This window comes from Nanorana parkeri, unplaced genomic scaffold, assembly GCF_000935625.1.
Source record: "Nanorana parkeri isolate BGI_ZX_2015 unplaced genomic scaffold, ASM93562v1 scaffold156, whole genome shotgun sequence".
In the NCBI taxonomy this organism is placed as follows: Eukaryota; Metazoa; Chordata; class Amphibia; order Anura; family Dicroglossidae; genus Nanorana; species Nanorana parkeri.
This window is the reverse complement of record NW_017306424.1, coordinates 819,851-834,617: the sequence shown is the minus strand read 5'-3', so window position 1 is coordinate 834,617 and position 14,767 is coordinate 819,851. Positions and strand designations below refer to the sequence as shown.

At 40.8% G+C, this 14,767-nt stretch overlaps 1 protein-coding gene across 1 annotated transcript in view; it reads right to left on the bottom strand.

Annotated features, from left to right (window-relative positions):
- The window catches only part of LOC108785340 (C-Jun-amino-terminal kinase-interacting protein 4-like), an 82,358-nt gene that overhangs the window by 37,590 nt on the left and 30,001 nt on the right, over nucleotides 1-14,767 (bottom strand). The window contains exons 6-11 of the mRNA XM_018554390.1: nucleotides 10,803-10,899; nucleotides 6,828-6,966; nucleotides 5,455-5,545; nucleotides 5,212-5,221; nucleotides 3,454-3,465; nucleotides 25-130 (exon numbers count right to left, since the gene is read on the bottom strand). Of these exons, the coding sequence (XP_018409892.1) occupies nucleotides 25-130; nucleotides 3,454-3,465; nucleotides 5,212-5,221; nucleotides 5,455-5,545; nucleotides 6,828-6,966; nucleotides 10,803-10,899 (455 nt within the window). The remainder of the gene's footprint in view (nucleotides 1-24; nucleotides 131-3,453; nucleotides 3,466-5,211; nucleotides 5,222-5,454; nucleotides 5,546-6,827; nucleotides 6,967-10,802; nucleotides 10,900-14,767) is intronic.

The following is a 14,767-nucleotide window of genomic DNA, read 5'->3' as shown; positions in this document are numbered from 1 at the left end:
AACGTTATAATCAAAAATGAATACCTTGCAAGTCAGCACCATCATCCACATCTATAATAAACTCTGGACTCGTTCCACACATCTCATCAAAAAGCGAGTCATTGTTACGTTCGATCTCCTCCTGATCTGGCTCCAGTTCCAAATGTAATCTTGGGGAACTAGATCAACAGGTACAAATGAGAAGAATAACAGTATATACATGAAGGTCACAGAGTTAAAAGCTTGCCAGCCTGCAATGTCTCATAACATAGGCTAAAGTGTGCACAGAGAGATAAAAGGTATGGTACGGCGTCAGCTTTACATTATATACTTATGTCAAGCATATATTTCTCTGGAGTTCACAATGTGTACAGGAAGATTATGTTCCCTTTTTTATCAAAAAGTGGCAGTTACATTTATGGTTGTTAAGGTTAAATTACAAAATAAAAGTTACTACCAATCTTCAAATTACAAAATAAAAGTTACTACCAATCTTCAGAACTGTGAAATTGTGATGTTACTACCATTTAGAAGCATGCAGTTTTATGATGATGGCAAACTGAAAATTGAGACAGAAATACAATGAACATTTTCTCAGGATTTCTGATGATATTTTTGTATGCAGAACCAAGAAAGAAGCCCTTGGCTGCGGTCCTGAAACTGGAGCAGCAACATTCCAGCAATGCCTGGTATTCAGATGAAAATATGAAATTTCTAGCAGAGATAAGTATCTGAAGACTTCAGTAATGAAGGCTCAGTGATGCACAGCATAACCTACTTTTAAAAGCATTGCTAAAGACAACAATATTATAGGACGTTATTAAAGGAGAAGTAAAGCCAAACCTTTTTTTAGCTTTCTTATCTTTAAGCCATAGACATACCTTTTCTAATGTAGTCCTATGACCCAAAGTCAGCAGATAGCGGGGTAATGCCCACTATCTTCGAACAGCACAGAGCCGCATCTCAGCCGTTAAGGATCCCCACAATATTGCCAGGTTTCACCCTGGCTGCCTAAGTGACAGTTGGCTCTGCCAATCTAGAACCAGAGCCAGCTGTGCCCATCCCCTACCCTGTCCATCTGCTCAATGCTAGGAAAAGAGATCTTTCTGATCCTGCCAGAAATCCTGTGAGCCGATACATTTCTGCGCACTCTATTCTCTCTTACAACTAAAGAACACCATCTCCCTATCTTATGGAGATGAGGAGAGGGGATGTAGTGCTAACACATTTAGTCCTAGGGTGGCAACGCTGCTCTTCCATGAATACAAAACACTGAATCAGAGTTGTCGCCGCAGGACAGAAGGTGTGCTACAAGCAGGAATACAAGGTGCAAATAAAGGGAGACTCCTCTGAAGGTAGGGTTCACCAATACCTCTCACTCCTATTAAGGAGAGAGGCGAAACCCTCTGTCTGATAAAGACAGGTTGAAAGGTGGAAATGCTGCAGACCTTTCAATAAGGGACAATGAATACCATCTAGTACAGGTGATATACAACTTTAATGCTGAAACCTGATAAGGCCCAATCTCGGCGCACAATGACACTTACCGCCCTTCAAAAAAGGTAATCAAAGCATCTCAAAATGAGGAGGTTAGGAAAAAGCACTAGGCCAGACAAAAGGGTCCACACTCAGAGGTATCAGGAAAATACAAAAAAGGATAAAGCGCACTCCTGTGGGCACAATACGATAAGGTGGCTATTGTGTAAGGGTGTGCAGAAGCTCCTCGATACAGGGAGAGGACCCTGTCTATTCAAAATTGCAGATATGGACAAAGCAGGACAGGAGCGCGACTACCAAAAAGGATGTAGATAGGTTTATAAAGTACAGATTGTAAATGGATCTTTGTGTGTGAACAATACGTAACACTGTTAGTAGAGGACAAAGGGACTTACGGTTCGAGGCTTCCCCGTGGTCTGTGTGGCGCCCTCCTTTGAGAGGTCCAGGGTCGCAAGAGTGTCCCCGGTGGTACGACGGGCTGATCAGTTGGGGGTGCGCATCCGTATGGCCACCCACGGACTCGGCTGGCCGGGCCAAGCCGCGTTGGTCAAAGACGGAAGAATGGGGAGGAGCTACACGCGGCTGGGGCACGCCGTGCGTCATTGGTCAGTATCGGTAGCGGTGTAGGCGGTAGAGATCTCAGGTGGTAGAGGTCTCGGGTGGTCGGGTGTCTCCAGTGGCTACGCGTTTCGAGGAATCCCTCTTTATCAAGCCTCAAAGATACCAGCCGAGTCCGTGGGTGGCCATACGGATGCGCACCCCCAACTGATCAGCCCGTCGTACCACCGGGGACACTCTTGCGACCCTGGACCTCTCAAAGGAGGGCGCCACACAGACCACGGGGGAGCCTCGAACCGTAAGTCCCTTTTTCCACTACTAACAGTGTTACGTATTGTTCACACACAAAGATCCATTTACAATCTGTACTTTATAAACCTATCTACATCCTTTTTGGTAGTCGCGCTCCTGTCCTGCTTTGTCCATATCTGCAACTCAGAGGTATCAGATGTGCATAAGCACACTTAGGATGCGGATGTCTATCCGATGAGGTACAGTAAAAGCTGGTCCCAATTGACCCAGTGGTCTGTAAATCCCACTGAAGAGTCAGGGTACTAGGGGTTACCCAGTGCTACCAAGAGTCTAGAATACCCCAAGGAAAGTGGTGGCCCAGAGGCAAGGGGGAACATGAGCGGACCAGGGTAGGTGCATGAATCTGTGCTATAACACAGGTAAGAAAAGAGGGAGCAACTCAAAAGAGTATCAGAAGCCAGGAGTGAACCTGTGAGCCTAATGTGGAGCGATCTGCATTTTAATGCCTGAAGGCAAACTACCCAGAGGGATGCTCAAACAGCCTCCACTTGTTGAAATGTGGGCACACCTTCATGCCAACAGTTTTCAGAGGGCTTAGCTGGTCTTTGGCCACAAGACTTATGGACTGTCTGGGAGTCCGTGTAGGGGGTCTTGGGAGAGGTCGGCTAAACCCCATCCTATTCCAGAGATTAAGGTTTACGCTCTGGGCGCTTTTGGAATTCTATACAGTTTCAAGTATAGAGCAAAATAAACACTGTCCTTGAAAGTCCCAAGTGAATCAAATGCTTTTTGTATATGACAGCAGCATCCCAGCATCCTTACCAAAGACCTCTATGCATGTGAAGGTACAACAGCTTCATGTGAAACATAAGGGATTTAGGCAGGGATTCTAAATGCCTGTTGGCAGAATACCTAAAGGTAAGCACGTCCTCTACCTGTCAATCAGATGTACTGTTAAGGTGCATTACTAGTGGATTCACAGTGGGCATATAGTAGACCACAGTTTAACAAATTCCTTCTCACAGTGAACTGTTGCAACAAACTCTCAGGTGGGGCCCAGGACCTTTCAGGGTGTTTTCAATCCAAATAGAGAAATACCTTAAATAGTGGGTGTAGTGGAAAGGTCTTTGCAGCTCCACAAGTTCTGAAAGACTCAAGGCTGGAGACCGCAGGTTGATCCTCCAAATGCAGGGTAACGTGCATTGCATTAATAAGGTCTAAAATTACCCCTTGTAATTCTGCAAAAAACTGTTTCTTCAGAGACAGACTTTTGGGAATCGGAGTCCGGTCACAGCGTCCACTGGCCCAACCTGATCTGAAACATCAGGAAGGTCAGAGAAAGACTCCCTGACAATATGGTTGTAGAGAGAAATTTGGAAAGGTGCCCAGTGGTGCAAATAGCAAGGTGCTTTAGCCTGACCAGCCTTGGCCTCCAAAGCTGAGCTGACGAAACATGGATCTGGATAGCAACTATGTAGAGACTATCTCAACCAGTGATGTACTGAGTAATCTTAACTGAATTTAACAAAAAAAGACAAAAAAAAAAAAAAAAGGCTAAAAAAATTGTTGGCTAAGATAAGGTGTCTGTACTCATAGGACACTAACAAAAAAAAATAGAATTCTGGGTAGAGGAAATATTAGAAGGGAGCTGGCTTACCATTTTCTGGCTGTCAATCCTGCTGTAGGCAACAGTATAACCCAACTACATACGAGTTCCTGCGCTCTCAATGAAGGAGACATATATATGGATTTCTGCCTTTGGAAAATGCTAGCTATCTGGCAGTCTTTTTCTTCAGTGCGTCCCCGAGTCGCTGACTTGGGACATAAATGCAGATCATAAAGGCAGGAGTAAAGTCACAACAGATATGCATACTTGTTCTTTCCGATTGAATAGCAAAATGAAATATTTTTAGAAGAGTGGGAAGGATCACAGTCTTTGTCATGGTTTTAATTGTTGTCTACATCCCCAGTGGGGAGATTTCCAAGATTCTTGCCCCAGTGGATATTGGACAGGTAGCGAGGGGACAAGAAACAAAACCTGATATAGGGTCTAACCCATCATGATGCTTTAAATAAAAATAAAATTAATGTAAAAAAAAATCAAACACTGGATGGAATTGTTGGAAAAAGTTAAAAAGACGAGGAATTATCGCCCTTTGTAATGCTGATGTAGTTGGTCCTGGGAAGGCAAATGCTGGTATCTTGCTGCCTGTATCTTCAATGGATATAAAAAGCTGGAAGTGGACTCAAACTGTTGCAATCTATGCAAAACTAAGTTATCAATTAAGGGTACAACAAATTTTAAATATAACACAGCCCGTTTTAATATATATTAATACATAATTTCTTAGGCTGTAGCAAGATCTAATAACACTGTAGTTTAATAGTGGGAGTCATAACACTGCTATGCATGGGACACAAGATATCAGCAAATGAGTTTAATGCAGAATTAAAGGCATTTTTAGCATAATTGCTAGCAGTTAGCTTATTGCAGAAGGGACTCTCAAACTGAACTTCAAGATCTCAAGGGTTTGGCGTCATAGCTGATCACACGTGCAGCACAATATCAACTGCAATCCAAATAGGGGCTAACATGGCGCCTTCCTTGCTGTAAAGCATAGAAGGGTGTAGCTCAGTTTAAGAAACAATATGCCGCTCATGCAATAAGGTTGTCTTTTACACCACTGCTTATCCAGACAACATAAGCATCACTGATAAATGGGAGGTATGCAACAGCTTATAGCAGCCACAAAGTAATAAAGGACATGTTTTTCTTTTACAGCAGTCGTTAGAAATCTATAAAATGTTGGCAAGAAAATTGAAGTTTTGCCCAAAGGAACTATTCAGATTTCAGTCCTCGATACTTCAAAGTCAGTTATAAAATAAACACATCTTCTTCACGGTTAGAAACAACAGCTTTTAGACTAAAGGCTCACTGTAACGGTTATTACAAAATGTAAAATTCTGATTTGATATATTCACAGCAAGTGACAAATTATTTGTATGTGGAATCTGATCAGCTATGAAACACTGCCTTCATAAAGCTAATACAATAAAGCAGTGGAAAAGGAGAGATGATGTGAATGGTGTGGTAACCCATGCACTGTTCCTTCCTTATAAAATAAATGAATTCCTTTTCAAAGCCATTTCGTTATATAAAGGCCTGACCTTGCTTCTAATGGTTCAGAATTTAGCTTCAGCTCCGGGGTGGAATTAATGATGTCATCAACCACAGACAGTGCTTCAGGCTTAGGGGTCCCTGCGAATATTAAAAACACATATACAATTGACCAGTCACTATTAGGAAATACACAATGAATGGATATAGGAACAGGAAATGTAACAAAACAACACAATTCAAACAATCAATGGCCAATATTAAAAGACAAAAAAGTAGGTTTAGTGTTCATTACATTCATAACATTTAAAGCCATAGAAAATTATTTAACCGAAAAAGGGGTTTTGTTTGTTGAATAGTACGGATAACCTGAAACTACCAATAGACATGAGATGACAGCTGCTGAAACTGGAAGGTGGAGTTGGAGGGGTTCCAAGATTAAGGACTAGTTCACAACAGCTATACCTAGGGCTACTAATAAGGGGGCACAGACAGTCACATTGTAACAGGCCCTATTGGGCTGCTGCTGAGCACCTGTGATGTCATCCTTGGCAGGGGAAGAGAGGTCCTCCCTATGATCAGGTCATGCAGGAGTGGAGAGGTCTGTCCAAGGCTCTGGGATTCTACTGCTTGTTACCCTATAGCAGGGATGGCCAAACTCCCATGAAGCATCTCTCTCAGGGAGTCATGTCTGTGGCTGTGAGAATCTTGCAAAGCGTCATGGGATTTGTAGTTCCACAACAGCTGGAGGGCCGCAGTTTGGCCATCCCTGTCCTATAGGGAGTGTGATGACCAAAGAAGCGAGAATCCTTGTGAAGATGGCTGCTTTACTTTGCAACCCTGACCTGTGAGTGCGAGTGACTGAAGATTTTATATGGTGGCAGTTGTATGGGCAGAGTCACCTGGCCCACATAGGACCTGCTGTCCCTGGAGATTAGTGAACCAAGCACACAAAGGCTGTGCATCTCTATGGGCACCCTGCCCTGTACATCTGTAAAAGAGGAACACATTGAGAACCTAAATATGGCTACACTGGCACTGTTTGTGCAGGGGGCTGGGTGAGATTTGCTAATGCCATACACTTGCATTTATATTCCCCCTCCCTTTGCAAAACTTATTAAAGAGAATTTACAGTAAAGATACAGTATTTTGTAACCTAAAGTGTTCCCCACCTGCTGGGAGGCACAAATAATCTTTAGTGATGTCTCTGGATGAGAAGGCAAATAAATGCTGATGCTATACTGCAGAACTATAAAAACAGGAAATCTGGATCCTAAAGTGTAATCAGCAATATGCACTTAGTAGGTCTACATCCTGCACTCCAGAAGATAACATTCTCAGGAAGCAGAGTCGTTTATACTGTCTGAAAGTATTGTTTTTAGGCAAACGTTAAGAATTTTCCAAAATCATGTTACTTTTATACCTGGGTCCTTGTCTCTGAATCCATCTTGTGGTTGCAGCTCATCTTTCAGCGAAAGGTCTGGCACTTTATTAGGCAAAAGGTCTGCGCAAGTTGGAGAACCCGTCTCTGTGCTTGTAGGTTTACTCTCTTCAGGCAGAACCTAAATGGAAGTTATCATCACTATCACTTCTAAATATTAAAACCCAGAGAAAAATTGGCGCTTCCAATGCTTCAGTGGAACTGACTGTGGAACTGACTGCAACAATACTAATGTCACCAAGCAATATAAGGAGTTATTTAAAGTGACAATAAACTCAGGAGTTAAAGGAGGTGAGTGATTTCCTCTCATCCTCATAGTTAGCGTCGAACTATGACAAAGAAGCTGCCACAGGACGTCTCTATTGATCGGGAAGTTAGCATAAACATGCAGCCGATCCGCTCACTTCCTGTCAGTCACCGTTCCCCCCCAAGGATTTCCCCCTCCCCTCTCCAATCCTCCAGCGCTGAGTGGAGGAACGAACAGGGGATGGGGGTGGGCACAGCTGGCTCTGTCTCTAGATAGGCAGAGCCAGCTGTCACTGAGGCAACTGGGTGGATCACAACAGTAATGTTGGGATCTGTCCCAGCTGTGGCGCTCTCAGTGTATTGCGGGCAGTAGGTCGCTATATAGACTGAGCTATGGGTCATGGGAGGAGGTTGGTATATGTCCTCCCGTGACCCTAAAGGGAATTATGGGGAAAAACACTTACTCCATAGTTCTCTTTTAAACCTTAAAAATGCATTCAAGTACCTTAAATATTAACAAAAATGTATCTTATTTGTTTATCACTCAGCTGTAGAACCTCAAATCATCTCTGAATTCATACCAACACCGTCCTCCCTTCTGGAGGTGTTTACTTTTGTTCCCCATGGTCCCTGTGTGTGTTGTAAAGTAGCCACTGCACCAAGCTCGCTCCCGTGATGGATTACAATCTCAATACATATTAGTAAACTAAACGTGCGGTTGTAGTATATTGTAAGCTTGGAGCGGTGACAACAACACACACAGGGACCATGAGGAACAAAAGTAGCCACCCTCAAGAAGGAAGGACAGTGTCGGCAGCAATTTAGAGATGATTTGATGATCTACAGCTGAGTGATACACAAATAAGATACATTTTTTTAATGGTTGAAGTACTTGAATGCATTTTTGAGGTTTAACGCCTGAGTTTAGTATCACTTTAAAGGTTCAGCTTAGGGATGCACCGATACCAAGTACCGTACTCGGTACAAGTACAAGTATAGAGACTTTTCGAGTTCCAAGACTAGAGAAAAAATCAAAAGTTAGGAGGCAGCTGTCATTTGTAAGGAGCACACGGAGCTCCTGGGATTTGTACATCTCTGTTTTAATGTATGATTTTGTTTTTATAAATATAAATAAAAGGGATGCACCAATACCATTTTTGCAAGTAGAAGTACTGATACTTGCCCAAGTACTTACAAGTACAAGTACTGATACATTTTTGTTTATTGTCATGTGACATTTTTTCTAAAACAATACAGACTTATGATTTCAGGACATGGGTGGAGCACCAGAGCCAGGTCCCAGCTGCAACATCTGCAACCCTGGTAGTTCTCATGAAAATGCCAAGTATCGGCACTGGTATCTAAACTGGTATCTGAACTGGTATCGGTGCATCACTAGCTCAGCTAAACCAAAGCTAGGGACAATTTATAAAACAGTGAAGGTTACATTCACCAAATATTCACAGGTGGTTGATCATTGCCTGTAATTTAAAACACTTGAACCAGGAAAAAATTCACATGCAGCTAATATTTGGTGAATGTTTTTTTAAAAATATTTCTTACATTTCAAGCGGTTGGTTTGGAGCAGGATTATACATTGGACACTACAGACATCTTCTAGTGGTTAGAAGAATAAATTGCAGTTAATTATGGGTTAACAGGGTTAATTATGGCAAAAACAACTCTCCCCACCCAGGAATGATAAGCGAGTGGATAAAATCAATGCTTTTAACTATTAATTGGGTAGTATTTGTCCCCTGGGTTTAATGGCACAATATTCACATTTGTCATTTGCATTAACATTATTTGTACCTTTAAATATTATGGCTTTTTTAAATGAATGATTAATGAAGCCAGCTACCAGCTGGCTTCATTACTGAAACTTTGATGTTGTGTCTCTGCACCGACAGAGCCGTTTCTTCCAGTGACTCACAGAGAAGATTACTGGTAATATTGCCACTGACTGTCATTTCCAACCACAGAAGTAATGTATCAGTAAAGGAATAAGGCCACTTCTGTGGGATCCTACAGAATATAATATATAGAGATAGATATATAGATATATCTATATATCTATCTCTATATATATATATCCCTTTACTAGCACTGCTATAGATTCATTACTGGACATTAAAACATCCTCTATTAATCGTTTATAACACTCCCAGGTATAACTCATTAATAATTCACTACTCCAATTTATTTTTCCCTCTACAAATGACACTGCATGAAGAGCAAAGAGCAATGATAACAAATACATGACTCTAGCCTAGTTCCATCTCCTTCCAACCTTCCTTCTTTGCCACTGCAGTCAAAATAACAGACAATGTTCGGGTCGGTTCACTTTTTTTTAACAATCAAATATGGAAAGGACACTGGAGTACCTAAGACATATAAAAAACCAGGGGTTCATTTAGCCAACCGGGTTCCACCTATAACTAGAACAGCAAATTGGAGCTATAGTTTTGGGGGGGGGGGTTAAACTTTAAAAATAGCTATCATTTTAAATAATACATATATCAAAATGTAAAAAAATGGTTATAGTTCCTTTGTGTAAAATGTTGATGATTTAACTGTAGGATGGTAATAAAAGATAATGACTGATAGATACACCCTTTATGATACAGGACGTTACCAGGCAAAGAAAGAGATGACTAGCAGGAAGCAAAGACAAAAACAGACTATATCCAGTCATAATAAAAAAAGCTCTTCTATCAAATTTTGTAGAAGTGTTTCAATGACTCTTTATTGGCTGTGCTGAGGCAGATATTTGTGAGTGGCTACGGTAAAGGCGAATCCGTTTCAGAGGCCCAACAGAACAAGAATGACGTACAGACACTGAAAGATAAACTCGTTATCATATAGGTTGATAGGTTCTACTGTGTGGTTTTCAGACACTCAGTGGGCTTAAACTAAAAAGAAGATTTGCTATAAGGAAAATCTACAAATATTAATTGTACCCAAGAAGTACCCCGAAAAATGTACTGCATTTTTTTATCCTAAAAATCCTCCTGAAAAATAACAGTGCGCTTCCTAGTATGCGAGGGTGAATCCTCTGCACAGGGTCCAGTAGTTGTAGATCTGCAGTGTGAGATCTATTGCGCTGCTGCCTCTGACTGCTAGGTTCACTAGATATGAAATGAGATTTGGTGATTTCACTACTGTGCTGCTCACTGTTCTTGTTGCAGACTCTAACAAAAAAAAGCAAAGCCCTTTCAAGTTGGTTTCCTACAGACAGAGACATACTGCAGAACAAGGCATTGGATGTCAGTAATGGGAAAGGAAATAGCTGCAGGGTGGCCACAGACAATACCAGTGACTAGTCATTTCCCCTCTGCCTTTTTTGGGGTATGGCACCGAGGCCTGTTCCTTTTTAAGGAGTTGGCTTACAAATGAAATTTTTCTTAGGAAGCATTTGGATTAAAGGTGTCTATACAACAGCCAATTAAGCCACAGTTTTAAGATAATTTAAATTAATTCTTGTGGTAATCAAGGATTGTTTGGCGTCCCTTTTAAATGGCAGAATAATCTTTACCTGAACACCAAAAAGGTATAATTAATTCAAATGTTGACCTCATCTGTATACAGTATATGCTGTAGTAGTTCACTGTATAATTGCTTTTCAGTGTGCCAATCAAAGCTCACCCCAATCCCAACTGAAAAGGAAAATTTTAATTTGGGACAAAATACATTGATTAATTCAGAATAAACCTTTTCATTATTAGGGATTTCTGGGCCTCCACTGTCTGAAATACTCTCTAGAGACGATGGAGCTTCCTGGAAATCAAGCAGCAGCATTTTCTTTTCTCTAAAATAAAGAATGAGAACATGATATGAGACTAAAAATGTATTAGCACACCCAGAAAAAACAATACATTTCTTTATCAACGTGCAAGAGAAATCTGTGCTAATAAAAGAACAATTTGAATCTAGCACTCAGAATAAAAAAATAAAATATATTTCATATATTAAAAAAGTAAAACAGAAATGAAGAAAATGAAAAATGTATATCCAAACCATCATGGGCTAAAGTGTATCTAAAGCCAAAACTACTTTTAGGTTTTCGATAGCGAAGTGTCAGGATCTTTGTCTATTTCTACTGAATTATCATCATTTGCAACCTTTAGAATACAGAAAGGTTGGTAAACATTATAGAGGGGTACATGTGCATATTACAGGTTGTATTATTAGTTCACAAAATCGGAAGATAGAAGGGTCAGAGGTTAAATCAAAGTAGGGTAGTTCAATTGACAGGTAATAGGTGGTGTATCAGCAGTATTTCAAGTGGGATATTGGTGAACACCCAAGTAACACGTGTATGTTATTAGGTATAATTTTTCTTTTTGTTTCAGACAAGTTAGATAGATAGATAGGATATCCCAAAACTCTTGGGAGCCTCTGAAAACTAACTGAGCAGCCCACTTTGTGTATTGTTCTCTTGTATCATGTACCTTGACAGTCAGATGTTTTATGCACATTATGGAGTTTAATTCAGTGACCCATTCTGCAATGGTACCTCCTGAAGGCACCAGTGATGGGGGGGATGACAGCTCTGTCAGAAAATATCTTTCTTTATAGATTTTACAATACAGATTAAGAAAAGTAGGGCAGTTTGAGAGGTATTTGTTTCCATCACTTTGAAGTTAAAAAAAAAAAAAAAAAAAAAAAAATAATTTTTGTGTCCCAAAATGTTTTCATTGCAGGGCAGGCCCACCATATTAATATTTTTACAGTATTTATATAGCACCAACAATTTACATCAGTCCCTGCCTTCAAGGAGCTTACAATCTAAGGTCCCTGTCTCACATGCATACATACACACGCACACATACTATGACAAATTTCCATAGAAGTCAATTACTGCACCAGCATGTCTTTGATTTTTGGGGGGGAAACTAGAGTGCCCGGAGTAAACTCATGCAAGCACAGTAGGGAACAGGGAAACTCCAAATAGTGTCCAATCTGGTATTTGAACCAAGGACCCTAGTGCTGTAATGCAGAAGTGCTAACTACTAAAGCATATGGGTTATATTCCCCTTTTTGAGTCTGACATCTCCAACTGCTGTCAGGGGGAAAGGGATAGAAGTGGTGTAAAATTTCAGGACATCTGTATCAAAGCATTCAAATTTTTACGTTTTTTCCTTCTGTGTACTGCTAGCTTCTGCCAATATGTGGGGAAGTATGAAGGTTTGTTTCACAGTCATCAGGGTTGATGGTCATGCTTAAATGACACTTAACTCAGGGGGTTAAATCTCAAAAATGCATTCCAGTACCTTAACTATTAAAAATACTGTATCTTATTTCTGTATCACTTGGCTGTGGATCCTCAAATAATCTCTGCATTGGTGCTGACACTGTCCTTCTCATGGAGGGTGGCTACATTTCTTCTGGGGGATGGCTACTCTTGTTCTCCATGGTCCATGTGTCTGTTGTAAAATAGGTCACCACCCTGTTGTAAAGTAGCGGTGACTACTTTACAACACACACCGGGACCATGGGGAACAAAAGTAGCCACCCTCCAGAAGGAAGGACAGTGTCAGCACCAATTCAGAGATGATTTGAGGATCTTTAGCTAAGTGATACACAAACACACTATTATTCATAGTTAAAAGGTACTTGAATTAATTTTTAAGACTTAACTCCTCAGCCTATTGTTACTTTAATTATTTGGATCACGTCTCTGTGTATTTGTATTTGTATTCCAGTATCAGGTTAAAGTTGCCTCCTAGGAGTATGAGCCCAAAGATCTGTATTCAACACACTTGCAGTGACTCGTTCACTTTAAAAATGGTAGTTTTAGATAACAACGGAAAACATGTTATATTAAAGTTGTTATATTTTACCCCTATGGGTATTAATTCATTTTAATTTAGAAGAAGCAATAAAATGGTATTTTCAAAATCTTTTTCTTATAGCATTTTCTATGATTTTCTGTCTATGTACCCATTCATCCATAAATAACACACAAATATACACACCAACTATTTTGTTTCCTTTTACACAGTGTCCCTTACCTAGTGGTTTGATATCATTTTAGACCTGTGATTATGCAGCCACATGGGAGGCTCCTGAATAGAATCCTTCTGTGTCAGATGGCCCAGGTACACATTAATGGCAATCCCCTATAATTAGCCTGACTAAACACTGAGAATCAACTCTTCTGATGAATAGTGAGAGGTAAATATAGGGCTAATTACAATTGTATTCACTGCAAAACTATTTTAAGATCAAAAAGGCAAAAACAGAAGAATCACAAAACAGTTCAGTCATGCTATGCAGTGTGACTGGATACAATAACAGTTTCATATATCCAAATACTGACATAAACAAGGTACATGTCAGTTTTTAGCAGTTAAAAATTAATAGGTCGCCTCAACAACATAATGTACCACAACCAAGCACTAAAATGTAAATAGGCTGTTAAGCTATACATACACTATATTGCCAAAAGTATTGGGACACCCCCCCCCTAATCATTGGATTCACCTCCATGGCCACAGGTACACCTAGGCATGCAGATGCTTCTACAAACATTTGTGAAAGAATGGGTTGCGCTCAGGAGCTCAGTGAATTAGAGCTGCAACAATTATTCGATTAAGTCGATTAAAATCGACGATGGAAAACGCTGTCAACGTTTCCCATCGTCGTTTTGTCGGCTAAAATTCAAATTTCCTGCTTGCCGCTGCACGCCGCGCCCACGTCGGTTAAGCCGCTCACGCCACGCCCACGCCGGTAAACACGCGATGCCGCTTACGCCACGCCCACCACACACGCTGAGGACATGTGTCTGGCCCTCTCCTCCCGGTGAGCTTCCCGACTTACCGCTGCCCGCCGACAACCAACAATGCCGCTGCCCGCCGACAACGCCGTCATTCAAAGTAAGTCGAGATCGGCCGGCAGCTTTTTAATGTTTCCTCTTGTGTTTTTTTTTTTAAAGCATCACACTGCAGAACACCAGCAGCTATAGAGGAACACCAATAATACATTAAACAGCCTGTATAGGTATTATTGCTGGGATTTGTTGTTCCTCTATAGCTGCTGGTGTTCTGCAGTGTGCCGCTGTATTATACATTGGTATTCTGCATTGCATTGTATTGTGCATGGTATTCTGCATTGTATAATACAGCGGCACACTGCAGAACACCAGCAGCTATAGAGGAACTCCAAATCCCAGCAATAATATATTAAGCAGCCTTTATAATGTATTATTGCTGGGATTTGTTGTTCCTCTATAGCTGGTCAGTGGTAATCTGCATTGCGCAGTATAATCATTATACAGTGCAATGGAGAATACCACCAGCTATAGAGGACTACAAATCCCAGCAACAATACATTATATACAACGCAATGCAGAATACCAGCAGTTACTAAGGACTACAAAATCCCAGCAATAGTACATTATAGTATAATGTTGTACTATTGCTGGCATTTGTTGTATTCATCTATAGCTGCTGGTATTCTGCACTGTGCCGTATAATCATTATACAGCACACTGCAGAATACCACCAGCTATAGAGGACTACAAATCCCAGCAACAATACATTATATACAACGCAATGCAGAATACCAGCAGTTACTAAGGACTACAAAATCCCAGCAATAGTACATTATAGTATAATGTTGTACTATTGCTGGCATTTGTTGTATTCATCTATAGCTGCTGGTATTCTGCACTG